Consider the following 21,393-nt stretch of genomic DNA (forward strand, 5'->3'; position numbering starts at 1 on the left):
GATTCTAACCTGTCGTATCATGTGGTGGAACCAGCTACCGGAAGAGGTGAGGGCCCTGCGGGATCTTACTCAGTTCCGCAGGGCCTGTAAGACGACCCTCTTCCGGCTAGCCTACGCCTGACTGGATAAATGTAGCTTTCTAGCTCTCTGTGATTACTGTATAGTTTTAGTGCTAAAAATTTTAAGGTTTTTAGGTTTTTAAATGCTTGATTTTAAATGTAATTACTTTGTTCCGATTTTATTGTTTTATTGGTTGTTGTAAGCCGCCCTGAGCCACTCGTGGGAAGGGCGGGATGTAAATCCGGAATAATAATAATATTGGATTATAAATCGTATGCTGAATTACAAATCGTATGTTGATTATAACCTGTCATACAGTTCATGACGGAGAATGCTAGAAATGGCTAGTGAGCAGGTCCACTGTAAATCATACGAAAAATTGAACTGGTTAGTTTTCAAGAGTCAACAATATATGATTTTGCAATGTATGGACTATGTATTTTATTATGAATTATGAGTCCAATTTATTAATTTGTACATGGTTTGCACGGTATTGTAGTTTTTTCTGGTCGACTTATATATTTACATCGTCCCCCCCCACCGCCTAGCACCGCCACCTTTTATCTTTTTGGGTCCTCTCAAGGAATAGCAGTCAGTGGCCCTCACCCATTTCTTTTTGTTCCCTCCTTATGGACTAGGGGGCAGAGGCTTGAACAGGCTAGCTGTTCATGCTCGTCAGAGCTGGGTAGCTAAGCAGGGCTGGCCCTGGTTACTATTTGGCTGGGAGACCACCAGGGAAGTCCAGGGTCACTACACAGAGGTCAGCAAATGTCAAGCAGCCTCTAAACATCTCTTGCCTTGAGCACCCGTGAATGCACTGCTGTGAGCGGGTTGCAGCTTGTTGGCACGCGTGTTCATTCGTGGACTAGGGGAGAGGGAGATCTGGGCAAGATACAGGTTTGTTTGGTGCAGTGGTTAAGTGTGCAGAACTCTTATCTGGGAGAACAGGGTGTGATTCCCCACTCCTCCACTTGCAGCTGCTGGAATGGCTTGGGTCAGCCATAGCTCTCGCAGTCGCACAGCTGTCTTTGAAAGGGCAGCTTCTGGGAGAGCTCTCTCAGCCCCACCTACCTCACAGGGTGCTTGTTGTGGGGGAAGAAGATAAAGGAGATTGTAAGCTGCTCTGAGACTCTGATTCAGAGAGAAGGGCGGGGTATAAACCTATGGTCGTCTTCTTCTTCTGTGAGCTGGAAGGGGGTGTCTCCCTTTGCTCCCCCCCCCAAAAAAAAAATAGAACAAGCCATCCAGCAGTTTCCTGTCCCCAAACCCGAGAGCCTTCCTGTGGTGACAGCCGTTCTCTGCTTCCCTTGCAGATTCCTCCCGGCAGGCGCTCGCTGCTCCTCTGCTGAATCTACCCCCGAAGAAAAAGTAGGTCTTTGTCTGTGGGGAAGGGGCAGGAGGGAGAGAGGAGCCCTGGGCTCTTCCGGGGCTACTAGGAGGTTGTTTCGGCACCTGGCAGTAACGCAGCATGTTTCCCGGCCCCCTCCGATTCAGGAATGCAGAGTACTACGAGAAGATCTCTGACCCCCTCGACCTCGCCACCATCGAGAAGCAGATCCTGACGGGCTACTACAAAACCGTAGAAGCTTTCGACAGTGACATGCTGAAGGTCTTCCGCAACGCTGAGGTGAGGCTGGGTGCAGCGGGGGAAGGTTCTGACCTTCGTCCATGGAGGAGGGAGGGAGTGGGTTGCCCCTCCAGCTCGCTCTGCAAGCAAAGATTGTCGCTCCTGGTGGGAGGAGCCCTGGTCTCATCCTGTCCCCCACATCTTGGTCCTGCCTGCTGTGCAATAACAGGGTGCATCGAGAGCACCCTGCTATACTGCACAGCAGCGCCCAGTACTTTTTCTGGGCCTGACTTCTTTGCCTCTCTTCCTGCCTGCCCCTTCGGCTTAGGTAGCTAAGCTGGTCGAAAGCAGTTGGGGCAGGGAGAAATGGCTCCCCAAAGAGGGTAGTTTGTCCCATGCTTCTGTTCTGGTTTGTGTCAGAGCTGGTGTTTAAAAGAAATCAGCACACGTACCCCCCCCCCCCAAAAAAAGAGGTTGAATTCTGCGACCCACACAAAATGGACAGGTTAAATATGTAATGTGCCTAATTTATATCATGCATGATCTATTCTGTCTAATCATGGAGCCAGAAGGGGAAGGTAGTATCGGACAACCCAACCGTGGGAGCCAAGCAGGGTTGGTACTTGGATGGGAGCTTTTTTTGTAGCAGGAACTCCTTTGCACATTAGACCACACACCCCGATGTAGCCAATCCTCCTGGAACTTACAGTAGGCCCTGTATTAAGACCCCTGTAAGCTCTTAGAGGATTGGTTACATCAGAGGGGGTGTGGCCTAATATGCAAAGGCGCTCCTGCTACAAAAAAAGACTTGGATGGGAGACCACCAAGGAAGGTTCTACAGAGGAAGGCCATGGCGAATCACCTCTGCTTCTCACGTACCTTGAAAAACCACTTGTAGTTGCCATAAATCAGTTGCAACTTGACAGTTCTTGCGTGCATAATCATGGAGCAGGGCTGGGTCCTAGAACTCAGCCCACCCTCTGACTGCTGCAAATCTTAGCCAGCCATTCCTCTTAGGCACCTAAGATTTCAGGAAGTCTTGCCTACAGCAAGATTCAAGTCCAGTAGCACCTTAGTGACCAACAAGATTTCCATGGCATAAACTTTTGAGAATCAAGGCTTCTACTCTGAAAATTGTGTTGGTCTTTAAAGGGGCTAAAAGGTCAAGGTAGTCCTCTGTGCAATCACCAGTCGTTTCCAACTCGGGTGACATCGCATCACTTTTTAACGGGGTGGTTTGCCATTGCCTTCCCCAGTCGTCTACGCTTTCCCCCCAGCAAGCTGGGTACTCATTTGACTGACCTCAGGAGAATGGAAGGCTGAGCCAACCTTCAGCCGGCTACCTGAACCCAACTTCCGCCGGGATCGAACTCAGGTTGTGTACAGATTGCTCAGACTGCAGTACTGCAGCTTTACCACTCTGCGTCATGGGGCTACTGGACTCTAATCTTGCCCTTCTATGGCTACCCAGTACAAGTTGAATGTTGTGTGCTATACTCCATTCTGTGGCGCTGCTCCACTCTCACGGAATTGCAGTCTGTCTTGCAAATCAAGGAAAGGAGGCTTTAACAAAATATTATTAATGGTTGCATCGGAAGACAGTTATCCAAAGCAGGGGGAGAGGGAGGGACATGAGCTAAAGATTTCCCAGGGGTAAAGATTAAGGGGGGAAGTCATGGGGAACAGAGAGAACACTCTGGAGGAACGACTTGTCATTTAAAACAATTTATTCTAATGTAAAAATTTCCAAAAGAAGATAGAACTTTAATCTGGTACTTGCTCTCAGCCGCTAGGACATTGTATGCGCAGTTGTGGAAGCAAGAAAAAATACCAGAGAAATGGGATTGGATTATAAAAGTTATGACATGGAGTGAAATGGACAAATTAACAAGAATATTAAGAGACTATGATTTAGAAATTTTAAAGACGGAATGGGAAAACGTTTAGAAGATATGTAGAAAAAGAGTGGAAAATAAAAGGACATTAGGCAATCTTTGATAATGATTACGTTTTAAAAAGAAGAATATAAATTTTTGTTTTAATAGTTAAGGGTACCTTTAAATATTTGCATTTTAAGTAAATAACACCGGTGGGGGTCAAGTAACGGGAGGGGAAGAGGGGGGTAGAAAGTAATATATGGGGTAGATAAAAGAAGCTTTAAAAAAAAATGTAAGATATGGATTTATTACCATATGTTACCAATAAAATTGTTTTAAACACAATAATGTAAAATATTGTAATATCATATTATCATTTGTTATTAAAAATTAATACACATACATTACATTTTCTCCACCCCTCCCCCCCTTTTGGTGACCCCCGGCAGTGCCAACCCCCTTTACAAACCCTTCCCTATTGCCATTTTATTTAAATTGTTAAAAGGTAACAAATTCTGTCTATTAAAGAATCTTTCTTCATGAAAAAAAGACATTAAAAAGAAAAGGAAAAAAAACATATTTGTAATCCAACTTCATAGTAGTCTTTTTTAGTCATTCTCAAAGAAACGAAAAAAATATAATCTAATAAACTCTTTCTTTATTATAATCCATATAAAGTTTCCTTAGAGATTAACCGTTGTCAAAGATCGCCAAATGTCCTTTAACGTTCCATTGTTTTTCAATATGCTTTTGAAACTTTCCCCACTCACTTTTGAACTTCTCTAAATCTTGTTCTTTTAAGATTCTTGTAAGCTTGTCCATTTCATTCCAATGCAAAGGAGGAATGACTTGTTAAGAATGTAAGAGAAGCCGTGTTGGATCAGGCCAATGGCCCATCCAGTCCAACACTCTGTGTCACATAGTGGCCAAAACCCAGGTGTCATCGGGAGGACCAGAAGCCCTCTCATTGTGCCCCCCCCAAGCACCAAGAACTCAGGGCATCTTTGCTCCAGACAGAGGGTTCCATCTACACCTTGTGGCTGAGAACCACTGATGGACCTCTGCTCCGTATGTTTATCCAATCTCCTCTTGAAGCTGTCTGTGCGTGTAGCTGCCCCCATTTCAAGCAGCAGCGAACTCAACATGTCAATGACTCTTTGAGTGAAGAAAAAGTTCCTTTTATGTGTTATATCGTCGTCTTTCTGTTGTGCTCTCAGAAATACTACGGTAGGAAGTCACCCATCGGGCGGGACGTCTGCCGGCTTCGGAAGGCGTATTACAACGCCCGCCACGAGGCGGCCGCCCAGATCGACGAGATTGTGGGGGAGACGGCGAGTGAGGCAGACAGCAGCGAGACCTCCATGTGCGAGAAGGAGAGCGGGCACGAGAAAGACGAGGACGTCATCCGGTGCATCTGCGGCTTGTACAAAGACGAAGGGCTCATGATCCAGTGCGACAAGTGCATGGTAAGGCCCCTCAGCAGAGCCTGCTCCTCGCTCTTCTCACCCTTGGGAGATGGGCTGCGTTCTTGCTGCACGGGCCAGATTTCTTGTTTCAAGAAATTGGTTCGAATGAACCAATATCAGGGAGCACCCAGTTTTTAAGGCAAACTCCCATTGAGACGCAGAAACCATCTTGCTGAACGGGAGCTGCAGTTCTGACATGGGTACCTCGAGGGCCTCCTTACATCTCTCTGTCTTTAAGGAGGAACGCCGGCAGGTTGTCAGGTTTCAATGCCACACCGGCTGGCTCGTCTTCCTTCCTGTGAGGCACTCTAGAAATTACAGTTGCCCGTCAGTGTGGGAGGATAACTGAGCAAGGCTTGCTGGATCCCCTCACTCAGACAGCAGGCGAGGCTGCCCAGATTTGGAGGAGAGAGCCACCCTGAGCCCTGGACAAGGAGGGGTCTTAGCATCTCTGTTCCACAAAACTGTCTTTTGGGCAATCCCCTCCCCTAACCCCATAACTAATAATTTAAGGTCTGGCTGTTTCTGTCCCTCCTACCCAAATATCAGTCAGGACTAGAAAGGTGGCTAGCATTTTCTTCCCGTGACAGCAAACGTCTGTTGGATTAAATGTAAAAAAAAGATAAGAGATCAATAACGCCCCGGAAGCACAGAAGCTTTTCACGGTATCCCTGATCCTCCACATTTCCCAGTTAAGGGGAAAATGCTGTTCCAAACAGATTACATAGATGATCTGACTGCAGTGGTAACAAGAGAAAGAAATTTTACTTCCATCCATAGAAGTACAGCTGACGTGACATAGTTATGTTAGGTACATTTAACTTAGTGTGAACAGATTTAACCCCCCAAAATGGTAACTTGCTACAGCTCCAAGCCCAGGTCAGAGGGAGAAGAAGAGAGGCCCTATATAAAATGAAACAAATCAAGGGCCAAAGAAGCTCAGGGCCAAATCAAGGGCCAAAGAAGCAATCAAGGGCCAAAGAAGCTCAGCTGCCCACCCCCCACCCCCAGTGAGAGAATTTTCTTCATCTTTTCCCTCCCAGATCATCTTTCTTGCAAAGCTACGGTATCCAACATTTCCAACCTCTGGGTTGAATGTCTGTGGTGTTGGTACTCCTCCATATCTAAAGGAAAAAAAACAAATTATCTGCCCATCCCCAGCTTCACCCTGCAGTGGGGTAATCATGTCTCTCTCCCTGATAACTTCCAGTCGTACCTCCTTTGGGAAGGGGGCCAAGGGAGAACACATGAAGCTGGTCTTGTACTGAATCAGACCCAGGGTCCGTCAAAGTCAGTATTGTCTACTCAGACTGGCAGTGGGTCTTCTGGGTCTCAGGCAGAGGCCTCTCCCATCACCTATTGCCTGGTCCTTTTAACTGGAGATGTCAGGGATTGGACCTGGAACCTTCTGCATGCCGAGCAGAGGCTTGTCCGCTAAACCACAGCCCCTCCCACGAAGATGCCTTGTGCTGCGTCTACCTTGCCTGGTACTGACTAGAAGAAGAACTGAAGAATTGCAGATTTATATCCCGCCCTTCTCTCTGAATCAATCTCCTATATCTTCTCCCCCCACAACAGACACCCTGTGAGGTGGGTGGGGCTGAGAGGGCTCTCACAGCAGCTGCCCTTTCAAGGATAACTCCTACGAGAGCTCTGGCTGACCCAAGGCCATTCCAGCAGCTGCAAGTGGAGGAGTGGGGAATCAAACTCGGTTCTCCCAGATAAGAGTCCGCACACTTAACCACTACACCAAACTGGCTCTCCAACTGCTGTGAATGGAGTCAGCACCAAAGTGTGCGGGACTCCTCCAGGCAGACAGGTGGTCTCTCTGTTGCCTACCTGCAGGCTCCTTCATGCCACCCTCGGAAATCTGCAAAGCTCTGTCAGATATTTTGATGAGGCTCTGCTTTTTATCCTTTTCCCCTCCTTTCTTTTTTTTAAAAAATCCTTTATTTACATTATTTATGGCTCACCTTTCTCACCGGGACCCAAGGCAGATTACACAGAGTGAGTCAAAATACAGTGAACAAGATGGGACAGTCAATAAATGATAAAATAGGAATTGGGTTGCAGAACCAAGCAGAACTCTGACAATCAGACATGAAGAAAAGCTTAAGAGTTAACAGAAGACGTTATTACACCATAGGATCCAACCCACAGCAAGCTGTACAACAGGGATACAGACCACAGTCCCCTATTTATTTATCCAAGTCAGTTTGTAAAGCCTTTTGTGCCCTGCTACCCTGTAGCCTGCATAGAAAAGCCCTCTTAAGTAATTACATTTTTCATGATTTGTGGAAAGCCAAGGAGAACAGGTGTCGTCCTGACCTCCTCAGGCAGCCTGATGAAGAGTTCTGGAGAACTTAGAGGCTTGCACATGGCATTACCTTATTTTGGTTGGTTCCAGTAAAGGGCCAACGCAACTACCTACAGCTGCACAGCTAACACAGCTGCTTACAGTTTCCCTTCTTTTCTGTTCTGGTGCTCGTTGAAGGGATGGATTTCCTGTACCACTTTATCTAATCTAATCTGTTTCCCCTGACAGGTTTGGCAGCACTGCGACTGCATGGGGGTGAACTCCGATGTCGAGCACTACTTGTGCGAGCAGTGCGAACCTCGCACAGTGGACAGGGTAAGAAGTCTTCAGTTGTCTAGACTCAAGGCGATTTGACAGCCTAATGGCTTGCCTTCGCTTTTTTGCATATGAAGAACTGGAGAGGAACATTTTCAGTGTTTTCGCTCAAGGATTTGTAGTTCTGTGGCCATCAGAATTTCTGGCGCTCTTGCAAAACTGCAATCCCCCTGGTTCCTCAGGGCAGTACATCGGTTTCACTGGTGTAAAGGCAATGTATCCTCAGTTAGGGGAAGGTAAAAGGCAGGCCTTCCTATACCACTGTGTTTCTGTCATACATTGTGGAGACTTGAGACCTTGTCTAATTCTTCAGCTAACCTCCCCCCAGATATTTTAAGTGCCTCTTCTGTATCCTACTTGACTTCCTTGGGGATGGTACTTCTAACCTTCTTTCTCTTTCCTTTCTCAGGAGGTACCTATGATTCCTCGACCTCATTATGCCCAGCCCGGTTGCGTTTATTTCATCTGTCTTTTACGAGATGACCTCTTGCTTCGCCAAGGTAGGCATCTGCTCTCTCTGGGATTCGGTGAGAGGTTCCCCAGAGGACGCTTGAATATCTCCTGAAGTCCTGGAGCTTTGCACGCTCACTGGCAAGGGGTATTGAGACAGGCGTGAACTCTTGTCTCATCCCACGTTAGACCGCTATTCCTGTAGCGCAGCATTGTCTACTCTGAGCGGCAACAGTTCTCCAAGACGTTCTTCCTGTCACCTGATGGTTTGAGAACCCTTTTTAAATTGGCGGTGCAGGGATCGAGCCTGAAACCTTTTGCGTACGAAGCGTGTGCTCTGCTGCATGAACCGTGGCCCCTCCCTGTAGATACCTCCACCACTCCAAAAGCTAGAAACCTGTTCCAGCTCTTTAACAGACCTTGGACGCTGTGATTATTAGAAGAGTTCTTGCAAAGCGATATGGGGGCATGCCGTTGCACACGCATCCACATGTACCACTCTCCTGGCGGAGACCCCTGCATGCCTTGACGTTTGCAACTGAGTGGAATTTGGAAGAGGTGAAGGTGTAGAACTTTAAATTGCTGCAGTTGGCTGTTTTTTTCATTTTTGCATCAGCTGCCTCCAAGCCTGTGGGGATGGCGAGATGTAAACGTTCTAAATACGTTTTCCCTAATTGGTTCTCCATTTGTTAAGGTTTTGCATATGTTTTCTGCTGTGTTGAAACGATTTAGTTCTTGCGGCCCTTTCTTACACGCACAGGGAAACACTGATTGACACTTTGGGGTCAGTCAACAGTTTTTCCTCCAGGCCATTTTGGCAAGGGATCCTGGAGGTTTTTTTTTACAACTTTTGGGCAAGGAGCAGGGGTCACTGGGGATGTACGTGTTTGGAGGGGGGAGGTATTTGTGAATTTCCTGCATTGTTCAGGGGGTTGGACTAGATGACCCTGGAGGTCCCTTCCAGCTCTGTGATTCTTTGGTTTGTTCTGTTGTTGACAGAGCCTGGAGGCAATATCAGAGGAAGGCCTCAGCCTCTGTGCCCTGTTGTTGGCTGTCCCGAGGAACTGGTTGGGCACTGTGTGAGACAGGATGCTGGACTAAATAGGCTATCAGCAGGGCTCATCTTATGTTCTTCTGACAGGTGACTGTGTGTACCTGATGAGAGACAGCCGAAGGACCCCGGATGGCCACCCGGTCCGGCAGTCATACCGCCTGCTGTCCCACATCAACCGAGAGAGGCTTGACATCTTCCGCATTGAAAAACTCTGGAAGAATGAAAAGTAAGCTCTTGAGCAGCACCGTTTGTACAGATCTCCCCAAGCGAGACTTCTCAGCCCCTGTTTATTCTTGTGTAAATGTAATACTTACGGATATGAATGTCAGATAATGAACAAAGCTCAGGGCTTTTTTTTTGTAGCAGGAACTCCTTTGCATATTAGGCCACACACCCCTGATGCAGCCAGTCTCCTGGGGCTTACATTAGGCCCTGTACTAAGAGCAGGGGTGGCCAAACTTGCTTAACATAACAGCCACATAGAATAAATGCCAGATGTTCAAGAGCTACAAGACATGAACGTCAGATGTTCGAGAGCGGAAGAAAGGAAGGCAGATTGATAGGGGAGGGAGAGGTGGAAAGAAAGCAACTTCAACTGTTAATGCATTCTTCAAGCTGCTGACTGGCTTAGTTTGGAGAAGCGATTTAAAGAGAGAAATGCCTTCTCCAAGCCAGCTTCAAGAGCCACACAATATGTGTGAAAGAGCCACATGTGGCTCCCGAGCCACAGTTTGCCCACCCTTGTCTTAGAGGATTGGCTACATACACAAAAGTAGTCTAATACACAAAAGTAGTCCCAGCTACAAAAAAAGCCCTGGCAAAGCTGACAGGAGGAATATTGATTCTTTTGGAATGTCATGTTGGAAGAGAGTTTACAGATAACATGGACCACCAAAAAAAAGCTAATAAGCGGATTCTTGGTTCCTGAACTCTCCCTAGAAGCTAAAATTACTAAACCGAAGCGATCACATGTTGGTCACATCACGAGAAGGCAAGAGTCCCTGGAAAGGACAGTGATGCCAGGGAAAGATGGAGGCAGCAGGGAAAGAGGAGGAGCCAGCATGAAATAGATGGACTCAATCAAGAAAGGCACAGCGCTCAGTTTGCAAAACAGGAGGAAGGCTGTTAACAGAAGGATGTTTTGGAGGTCCTTTATTCATAGGCTTATCATCAGTTGGAAGCGATTTGATGGCACTGGAGGATATTCTCAGACTTCTTCCTTGAGATGCTGAGGGCATCAGGAGGCAGCTGGTCACAAAACTGTTCGTTCTTTCTTTCTTTCTTTCTTTCTTTCTTTCTTTCTTTCTTTCTTTCTTTCTTTCTTTCTTTCTTTCTTTCTTTCTTTCTTTCTTTCTTTCTTTCTTTCTTTCTTTCTTTCTTTCTTTCTTTCTTTCTTTCTTTCTTTCTTTCTTTCTTTCTTTCTTTCTTTCTTTCTTTCTTTCTTCCCTTCCCTTCCCTTCCCTTCCCTTCCCTTCCCTTCCCTTCCCTTCCCTTCCCTTCCCTTCCCTTCCCTTCCTTCCATATGCAAGCTGACAAGCTGGCTTGCTTACACACCTGCCCCCGCCAGTAATCTCCCACTCATCCTTGTCTTGTTGGTTTCTTTTCTATCTTTTGAGAACTATGCTTTTCTCTATGTTTCACTTACGCACTGAGGTAGCCAGCCTGGGTCTAGACTCCACCGCTTCAGAATGCAGGTGGGGGTTCACGTAGCTAAACGCACCATTTTTAAAAAAGAGTTCTCCCTGAATATTCACCGGGGGGGGGGTGTTAACTGCCACCCAGTCACCTCCTGTGAATTAATGACCTCCAAAATGTCCTGTCCTATCGTTGGCAGCCTCACCCAGGTCATGCACACCAAGGGCCGCGACTTCCTTGATAGAGCCCGTCCATCTCACGTTGTGTCTTCCTCCAACTTTCCCTAGCATTATTGTCCTTTCCAGTGAGTCTCGTCTATATTTTATTAGCGGGGATGCTCCCCACTACGTTTTGAAGCAGTCAAGCCCAGGCATTGGTTGATCCCCATCAATGAAACCTAGATCCTTCTCTCACCATAGTTGAAGTTGCGTTTTGACTTTATTTTGCATATGTTTGGCATTGTATGCCTCTAGAATATGAAGCTGAAGTTCAGGTTAAGTCAGGCATGGAGAACAGAACCCTACAGCAGCGTTGAGGCATGAGGAGGAGCCTCTCAGCATGTTTCTGACCCCTCCCCCCACATTTCTGTCAGGAATTCTGTTCACAAAACTTCCTGCTTTTCTGTGCCCTTTAACCCTACACTTGCAATACCAGTTAGGTATGCAAAGTACATGTACTTGCCTGCCCATGTAATTTGCACGGCTGCTTGTGTTCACGTGGGCTGAGGTTGCACTCAGATGGTAATTTATTTGACCCCTTTCATTCCATTCTCCTGTTAGGAGTGTTCAGACGCATTGATGGAAGCTGCTGATGGCTTTCCTTCAAGAGGTTTTCTCCGCTGCGGATAAATAAGAATTGGTTTCTAAATAGGAAAGTTGTCCAAGTCTCACAAATAGCGCTGATTTCTCTACTCAAAACCAGGGCTTTTTTTGTAGCAGGACCTCCTTTGCATATTAGGCCATACCTCCCCGATGTAGCCAATCCTCTTGGAGCTTACAATAGGCCCTGTAAGCTCTTGGAGGATTGGCTACATTTGAAGGGGGGGGGTGAAGCCTAATTTGCAGAGGAGTTCCTGCTATGAGAAAAGCCCTGCTCAAAACCATATTCTGCATTTTTCCTGTGGGATCGTTACGACTGTGACCATCAACTGAGGGAGATGTCTGTAACATGGTGGTTTCCGATTTAAATTTTACTGATTTTTTAAAAAAACTTAACTGACATAACAAACATAAGGGGTTTCATTCCAAGCATTACAAACAATTATTAATGTGTGAGATCAACATATGTATCCATAAACCAACATTCAAACAAAATCACAAAGGAAGTTACATATTAATATATTGATGACTCCATCTTTATGAAATTTACGTTTTAGGTTTCCTGAATAGTTAATGAAAAGCTTATGATCCATAGGCTAATATCAGTATCTAAAATACTGATAAGGGATAGAATAAACACATTTATGTAAACAACCATATATTATAACCAGATCGATTTGATAGAACATTGTTGAATTTAAGATAACCAGTAACTGGATCCCAATATTATTGCATATAGCTAGTTTTCGATAGGAAAGAGTTTCCTAAAAAGAATACATTTTGAGTAATTTGAGACATAATGAAAGTTTCCAAATTCTATTGTACCATGTCTCAAGGGTAAGTTTAGCTGAATCTTTCCAGCAGGAGGCAGTAGTATGTCTGGCAGCTGCTAGTAGCTGGGAAATAAAATCTCTCTTGGATTTTAGCATCGAGATGTCTGGCCAGTAATCTAAAAGCAGAAGTTCAGGACATGGTGGTGCCTCTGTGTAAAAACCCTGGATTTCCTCAGTGGTTTCCCGTCCAAGTACTGACCAGGTCTGACCTTGCTTAGCTCTGTTGGTGGAAAGTGTCATCAAGTCATACCTGTGGTGACCCTGAAGGGTTTTTAAATCAAGTGATGAGCAGGGGTGGTGTTGCCGTTGCTTACCTCTCCCTGGAGAGCCAGTTTGGTGTAGTGGGAGAGCCAGTTTGGTATAGTGGTTAAGTATGCGGACTCTTATCTGGGAGAACCGGGTTTGATTCCCCACTCCTCCACTTGCACCTGCTAGAATGGCCTTGGGTCAGCCATAGCTCTGGCAGAGGTTGTCTTTGAAAGGGCAGCTGCTGTGAGAGCCCTCTCCAGCCCCACCCATCTCACAGGGTGTCTGTTGTGGGGGAGGAAGGTAAAGGAGATTGTGAGCCGCTCTGAGACTCTTCGGAGTGGAGGGCGGGATATAAATCCAATATCTTCATCTACCTCACAGGGTGTCTGTTGTGGGGGAGGAAGGGAAAGGAGATTGTGAGCCGCTCTGAGACTCTTCGGAGTGGAGGGTGGGATATAAATCCAATATCTTCATCTACCTCACAGGGTGTCTGTTGTGGGGGACGAAGGGAAAGGAGATTGTGAGCCGCTCTGAGACTCTTCGGAGTGGAGGGCGGGATATAAATCCAATATCCAATATCTTCTTCCCTAGCCACTCCGGACTTCCTTAGTGGTCTTCCATCCAAGTTCTCACCAAGGCCAAATCTGCTTAGCTTCCGAGATCTGATGAGATCGGGCCGGCCTTTGCCATCCCGGGCACCTGTGAACGTAAAAGCTCACTCCTTGCCTTCCGTTTTATTGCAGAGAGGAGCGGTTTGCGTTTGGCCACCACTATTTCCGTCCGCACGAAACCCACCACTCCCCCTCCCGCAAGTTCTACCACAACGAGCTGTTTCGGGTGCCGCTGTACGAGATCATCCCCTTGGAGGCCGTGGTGGGGACGTGCTGCGTGCTGGACCTCTACACCTACTGCAAAGGTGAGTCAGCATATCTGGCTGCTGAGCCAGCTTCATTTTCTTTTATTGGCATTTTATTGACTTGCTTATACTCTCAATATACGACGGTTGGATTTGGATGCAGTCTCCTATTCCCCTTGTCAGGTAGTTCTAAGAAGGACTGTTGGATTGGTTGGTTGTTTCCCTTTGTGTTGTGTTGCCAGGAAATCCTATGATCATCCGGCAGCAAAAAGTACTAGGTCTTCAGCATTATCCAGGGTGTACCTCAGGGAGGCAAGCTAAAATCGATAGCCCTGATGCTGATCCACAGCAGAAGAAACCGTGCCTCGGAGGAGATACAGCTACAGAACCCTTATTAGCATAACAGCAGTAGCAAATCGAGGAAGCCGAAAAATTAATTGATTTATCATTCTAAACAGACTTCTCCTCCTGTAAGCACAGTAAAGGAAGTTTGCCACCGCTTCGATGGTTTCAGCCTTATTGGAGGCTAGTAAACTCACTATCTTACATTCATCAGATTTACCCTCCAGGGATTGCAGTATAGGGTCCGAGTAAGGAGCACGTAAATCACAGTAGAATCTACAGGATAAAAGTGCATGGTCTGCTCCTTCAGTTTCCTTCAACCCACAGGTACAGAGCCTCTCCAAGAATAGTATCAGAGGAGATACGCTTGGATAAACAATTTGTTGAGCAGCTCCAGTGGTATGCTTCTCCAGAAGCAAGCCTCCCTGTGAGAGCCAGTTTGTTGTAGTGGTTAAGTGCGCGGACTCTTATCTGGGATAACCGGGTTTGATTCCCCGCTCCTCCACTTGCACCTGCTGGAATGACCTTGGGTCAGCCATAGCTCTCGCAGAACTGTCTTGAAAGGGCAGCTGCTGTGAGAGCCCTTTCAGCCCCACCCACCTCTTAGGGTGTCTGTTGTGGGGGAGGAAGATCAAAGGAGATTGTGAGCTGCTCTGAGATGCTGAAATTCAGAGTGGTGGGCGGGATATAAATCCGATATCATCATCATCTTCTCATATTCTAAAAACAGTTTTTTTCAGCTGTTAAGAATGAAGTTTTCCTCTGATTTTAATTCCGACCGAGAAAAACACACACTCCGCTCTGGGCAGATTAGAACAATTATCACCAGAAGTCCCAGACATACTGCAAGAGCACTGAGTGTCTATTGAAAATAATGTAGGCCTCTTGAGGAATTATAGGTCCTTGGTCTGGGAAAGGACAGCTTTGGAACAGATAGAACCATAGAGCTACAAGGGGGTCACGCAGGCCATCTGATGTCTCGTCGTTGGTTGTCAAGAAGGATTCTGGGGTAGGGAAGAGTCCACTGTTTACTGTCTGAACATCTGATTGTTTCAAATGGGTAGCCATGTCGGTCTGCAGTAGCAGAGGCCAGGAGCATTTTTGAGACCGAGATTTCTGGGGTTACAAGTTTCAAGAGCCAGAGCTCTCTCTGTCAGAGATCCTCCATCAGAGCTTTGACTCTTGAAATTTCATACCCCGAAAATTGTGTTGGTCGCTAAGGTGCTATTAGACTGGAACCTAGCTCTTGTACTGCTGACCGATGCAGCTACTCTCTGAAACTGTGAAAAAAAACCATGCTCAACTGCTCTGTCTTCTTTTCTGAAAACACTCTCAATATCTCCCCCCCCCACACACACACACAATTGCAGGACGGCCAAAGGGAGTGAAGGAGCAAGACGTATACATCTGCGATTACCGCCTGGACAAATCGGCCCATCTCTTCTACAAGATCCACCGCAACCGCTATCCCGTGTGCACCAAGTCCTACGCCTTCGACCACTTTCCCAAAAGGCTCACCCCGAAGAGAGACTTCTCAGTAAGGGGTTCCTGTGTCCAGCGCCGTGTTAGCAGCCACTGAGGCACTTTTTGACACGAAGAATCCAATCTCCCGTTACTGGAAGGAGGAAGTAAAACTGTTGGGAGCCGAGGCCCGGCCCTGACTCAGCGCTTCCTCCATGACTTCGCCTGCTGGCCTTTTATCAGCCGTTTAAGCTGGTGGCCGTTGCTATATTTTGTGGCGTTGAGTTCCGTACGCTAATCATATACTGTGCAAAGAACAATGGATCCAGTGGCACCGTTAAGACCAACAAAGTTTGATTCTGGGTATAAGCTTTTATACAAAAAGCTTATACCCCGAATTATAGTTCGTTGTTCTTCATGGTGCTACTAGACTCAAACTTTGTTGCGTTGCTTCTGACCAACACAGCTACCCTCCTGAATGTGCGTGCCAAGAAGCAATTTCTTTTGCCTGTGCTGGATCTAGCACCCATCAGTTTTATTGGGAAGCCTTCTGTCCCCAGTCTCTGGAGTTGTGGTATTGCCCCACTTTTCACAAGAATTTGGGATGCAGAAGAGGAGTGCTTTCCCTCATTCTGTCACTTTTTGAGCTATCTCACTGCCACGAATTTGTGGCAAGATCTGGGGGTGTGCCAGCCCTCCCGGTTTTCATTTGACAGTTCCACATGAGCTCTAAGAGAGCCAGTTTGGTGTAGTGGTTAAGCGTGCGGACTCTTATCTGGGAGAACCGGGTCTGATTCCCCCACTCTTCCACTTGCAGCTGCTGGAATGGCCTTGGGTCAGCCATAGCTCTCGTAGGAGTTGTCCTTGAAAGGGCAGCTGCTGTGAGAGCTCTCTCAGCCCCACCCACCTCACAGGGTGTCTGTTGTGGAGGGAGAAGATATAGGAGATTGTGAGCCGCTCTGAGTCTCTGATTCAGAGAGAAGGGCGGGGTATAAATCTGCAATCATCTTCTAAATGGTAACCCCATTTGTTCTCTTTTGCAGCCTCATTATGTACCAGACAACTACAAGAGAAATGGGGGCAGGTGAGTCCTTGGAGCTGAGCTCTTGGGGGACAGGGACTGGGAGAGGACAGTCCATTTTTAAAAATCAGCGTGTCAAGCCATCCTACCCTGTCAGGTCTTTGCAATCCCACTGCTGGCCAAGCCAAACTGTTCCAGCAGCTAAGCAGTTAATCACCAGGGAGGGGGTGGGACTAGCGACTGGTCTTTGAGAGACACTTGTGAGCGGGATTTACTTTTGTACACCTCAGTAACCAAAACAACCTGCAGTTTTCAGAAAGCTTATGCACACACACTGATAAGTTTCAAGACCTTAGACTTCCAAGCTTTTTTCCTCCAGACAGAAGGCTTAATAATATATAGAAAAGCAAAACAATAGATAACATTAGTACATTTTCAGAATATAGTTACACAGTTAGAATATAGTCAAGCACAGTTCTATAGTCCCGCATAAAGCATAGTAGCATAGTTCTATAAAGATTTAAGTCCCAACAGGGACTATATCCTGTAAGGCTACATTTTCTTGGTTAGAGTCTAACTCCAAAGTCCCAGGCATGACCACCCCGTGCATAATTTTATAAACTTCTATCATGTGCCCCTCCCCCCCCCCTTAGTCCACTCTTTTCTAAATTGAAAAGTCCCAGACTCTTCAGCCTTTCCTCCGCTTGTGGAGAGGGCGGGATAGAAATTTAATGTAATAAATAAATAATAAATAGGGAAGGTGCTCCAAACCCCCTCATCGTCTTTCAGGGGTGGCCGAACATGCTTAATGTAAGGGCCATATAGAATAAATGTTAAATGTTTGAGAGCCGCAATGCAGGAACATCAGATGTTTGAGAACCACAAGACAGGAATGAAGGAAAGTATGTAGGTGGAAAGAAAGCAAATAGAGGGGGGGAAGGGGGAGGTGGAAAGAAAGCAACTTTTAACTTTAAATGCATTCACCAAGACTCCGGCTGGCTTGGCTTGGAGAAGTGATTTAAAGAGACAGGTGCCTTCTCTAAGTGGTCCCATGGAGCGATGGAGGCTTTGAGAGCTACATAATATGTGTGAAAGAGCCACCTGTGATTCCTGAGCCACAGTTTGGCCACCCCTGGTCTTGGTGCGCTGTATTTTTTCCAACTCCGCAGTGCCGTTTTTTGAGAAATTGTGACACTCGGTGCGCGCAGTATTCCAAACAAGCCGTTGCCATAGATCTATACAGGGGCATTATAATATCAGCCATTTTATTTTCAGTCCCTTTGCTACTAATCCCTGCCTTAGAGTGTGTCTACTATGAACCCACAATTTTTTTTCATTTTATTTGAGTTATATCCCGCCCTCCCCACCGAGGCGACTCCCCCCCTTTGCATAAGAGAAAGAGGCCAGTGCTTGATGATCCCCTGTCATGTAAAAAGGATGACTGTCCCCCCCCACCTCCAGGTCATCTTGGAAATCTGACCGTTCCAAGTCACAGAATAAAGACCTCAGCCAAGAAGAGGACCCCCTTCCCCTTATGGAGGACATGATCCCGAGTCAGGAGCAGCCGCCCAGCGAGCAAACGCCCAGCCCGGAGGAGCCGGAGAAGGAGACGTTCCCTCAGGAAAGCAGCGAGGCGGACAAGAAGGCTGAGGAGAGCAGCCCCGTCCCCAGGCGGCTCTGCACCCCGGAGGAGCGCCGGCACATGCAGCGGGAGAGGCTGAACCAGATCCTCCTCACCCTTCTAGAGAAAATCCCAGGGAAGAATGGTAAGGAATCCCATCCATGCTCTGGCTGGGGGAAGGGGCAGGAGAGTTGCAAAATGCGGCTTTCAAAAGCCCATTAAGTTCTCAGACTGGTCGGCCAGATCAGAGGAATGCCCACAACCCCCCCGTTGTTTCTCAAAATTTTGCAAGAGGAAAAAGGGGGATTTGCACAGATTTCATCCGAGAGGTTTCAGGGCATGTTTTTTGTTTTCAAAATCATTCTTGAAATTCTTCTGTGGCTTCTCTTTGCTCATGAACGCACTCGCACGTATGTATTATTTTATTTGTATTTACTTTATTTGTATCCCGTCTTTCTCCCCAGTGAGGAACCCACAGTGACTAACATCATTCTTCCTCTCCTCCGTTTTATTCTCACTTCTCATGCTAACAACCCTGTGAGGTAGATTCAGCTGAGAATGTGCGACTGGCGTAAGAACACTCAGCAGACTTCCATGGCATGGGTGGAGATTCAAACTGGGGTTTCCCAGATTCTGGTCCAGCACTTTAACCACTATACCGTGCTGTTCACTGAGGACCAAGCTGTGCATTTCTGTATTCTCCCCTGCCTTAAAAACAACACTCTTCTGTCCAGTATAAAGTGAGCAGAGCAACAACAGACTCTGACTTCTTCTATATACAGGAGTATATAGTTCATATGGAGGGGAGCGCCAAAATGTGAGACGGACACCTAAACGCTCCTGCATCCACAGTGGTTTAGCCCAGGAAGACATTTAGTGTGTTTAATGAAAGAAGAAGATATTGGATTTATATCTCGCCCTATACTCTGAATATCAGAGTCTCAGGGCGGTCACAATCTCCTTTAACTTTCTTTCCCCCCCTCCCCAACAGACACCCTGTGAGGTAGGTGGGGCTAAGAGAGCTCTCCCAGAAGCTGTCCTTTCAAGGACAGCTCTTGGAGAGCTATGGCTGACCCAAGGCCATTCCAGCAGCTGCAAGTGGAGGAGTGGGGGAATCAAACACGGTTCTCCCAGATAAGAGTCCGCACACTTAACCACTACACCAGACTGGCTCTCTGGGAGCATGTAGTGCAAAACCTCTCTGACAGGTTTTATTGGAATGGGGTGAAGCGGTTTCTGTGAACTGACAGATCCCTCTGTCTCCTCAACTCTCAGGCAGATTTCCCCCCGCCCCCAACAAAATTTCAGTTCCCCTCAGTGGCCGAGTCCACCCTACAGGAGCATCTCTACTTTTTATATTGAAATAGACTTAAACTGTTCCCCACGCTTTTGTTTAGATGTTGGTTTAGGCTATTAGTCAGCACAGGAACTAGACAGGTGCTGTCTTGATATATTTAAACCTTTATTGAAATGGCATTTGAGGCGGTTGGACTTTCAAAAGCAGAATAAAGATTTTATTAAACAGGCAGGGAATGAATAAATAAATATATATATATATATATATATATATATATATATATATATATATATATATGGAAGACTCAAAAGTTTAGAGATTGCTGAGATAAATTTCTAATATATACAGAGATATATTTCTAATATATACAGATTTGAATTCTTGTAGCATTCAGGAGAGAGTGTATTTGTAGTTTTGTTCAGCTCTTCTACAGTTCTTAACGCTTTTTCTGGAAAATTTCACTGACTCAAAATGTCTCCCCCCTCAGAAACCAACTCTTTGGCTGCTGAGCCAGACAAATAGAGAGATCCTTTTCCCTCCAGAACAGCTGTTTTTATTTCTCTAGCAGCTGATGCTGGCCAATCAGAGAGCATGTAGAGCCACCAATCACATTAGGTCTCCACTCAAGGGAAGATTAACTCTCAAACTCCCTGACTCTGGCGACAAGCAATATTTTAAAGGCCTGCTTTCCTAGCACAATTCGTCACAACAGTCTTCGAGGCTGTGGCAGGGGAAGCTTTTGTATGAGAAACTCTGAGCAATACCTCTATCTTTCTGTACATTTGTAACGTGCCCTTTTCCCCAGGAGACATACATGGATCTCCTCCCCTCCCCGCCTGTCCCCAGTTGGATCTATCAGACCCAGGATTCCCACTCCGCCATAGAAGCTCACTGGGTGACCTTGGGCCAGTTACAGACTCTCATCCTAACTTACCCGGACACACACGAAGCTGCCTTCTACTGAATCAGACAGTTGGTTCATCAAGGTCCGTATTGTCTATTCAGAGCAGCTCTCCCAGGTCTCCAGAAAGGAGGTTTTTTCACATCACCTTCTTCCCTATCCTTTTAACTGGAAATGCTGGGGATTGAATTGAGACCTTCCACATGCCAAGCAGATGCTTTGCCATTGAGCCATGGCCACTCCCCCAAAGCTTCAGAGGGTTGTTGTGCAAATGAGATAGAAGAGAGGAGAGTTATGTAAGCCACCTTGGATCCTCATCAGGGAGAAAGATGGGCGGTATAAATGCAGTAAATAAATGAAGGAATAACCCTGCAATCTCAGTTAGGCTGAGCGGAAACTGATGAGCCTGCAGTCGTGCATTGGACCTCGTGATTTGTTCCCCACCCCTGGGGTACCTTGGTGCCTTATGCTCAAGAAATATCTGGGGACTTTGGAGGTGGAGCCAGGAGCCAAGGGTGTGAGGTATGATTGGACTCCAAAGGGAGTTCTGGCCATCCCATTTAAAGGGACTGCACGCCTTTTAAATGCCTTCCATTTGGAAATGATGAAGGATAGGGGCACCTTCTTTTGGGGCTCATAGAATTGGACTTCCTGGTCCTGTCCTTTTGAAACTTGGGGGGGGTGTTTTGAGGAGAGGCCTTGGACGCTATGCTGAAAATTTGGTGCCTCTACCTCAAAAAACAGGCCCCAGAGCCCCACACCCCCGTGAATCAATTCTCCACTGTAACCTATTGGAACCAGTCTCCATAGGGTATAATGGAGTGCCCAACAAGTAGATCCAGGTGGGCAGCCGTGTTGGTCTGAAGCAGTAGAACAAAGCAGGAGTCAAGTGGCACCTTTAAGACCAGCAAAGTTTTATTCAGAATGTAAGCTTTCATGTGCTAGAAGCACGCTTCATCAGACAATAGGGTGAAATGGCAAGCAGTCTTAAATATAGAGAAATTCTCTATATTTCTCTGTATCTAGGACTGCTTGCCATTCCACCCTATTGTCCAATGAAGTGTGCTTCAAAGCTTACATCCGGAGTGCCCAACAGACATTCCCCCCCACACACTTTCTGATAACCCTGAAGCGGGGGGGGGATGGCCTCCAAACCAAGGGATCCCCTGCCCCCAGCTGGGGGTTGGCAACCCTACCCCACAAGCAGAAAATGTGGAACTAAGGCTGGCACTTCTATAAGATAACCCCCATCG

General features: G+C 46.7%; 1 protein-coding gene across 1 annotated transcript in view; it reads left to right on the forward strand.

Annotated features, from left to right (window-relative positions):
* Positions 1-21,393, forward strand: part of ASH1L (ASH1 like histone lysine methyltransferase) — a 135,561-nt gene that overhangs the window by 111,325 nt on the left and 2,843 nt on the right. Inside the window, 10 exon segments of the mRNA XM_060255104.1 lie at positions 1,374-1,428; positions 1,555-1,687; positions 4,722-4,970; positions 7,516-7,602; positions 8,012-8,102; positions 9,194-9,332; positions 13,385-13,557; positions 15,210-15,376; positions 16,344-16,384; positions 17,783-18,087. Coding sequence (XP_060111087.1) covers positions 1,374-1,428; positions 1,555-1,687; positions 4,722-4,970; positions 7,516-7,602; positions 8,012-8,102; positions 9,194-9,332; positions 13,385-13,557; positions 15,210-15,376; positions 16,344-16,384; positions 17,783-18,087 — 1,440 coding nt within the window.

Source organism: Heteronotia binoei, chromosome 1 (genome assembly GCF_032191835.1).
Source record: "Heteronotia binoei isolate CCM8104 ecotype False Entrance Well chromosome 1, APGP_CSIRO_Hbin_v1, whole genome shotgun sequence".
NCBI classification, from domain to species: domain Eukaryota; kingdom Metazoa; phylum Chordata; class Lepidosauria; order Squamata; family Gekkonidae; genus Heteronotia; species Heteronotia binoei.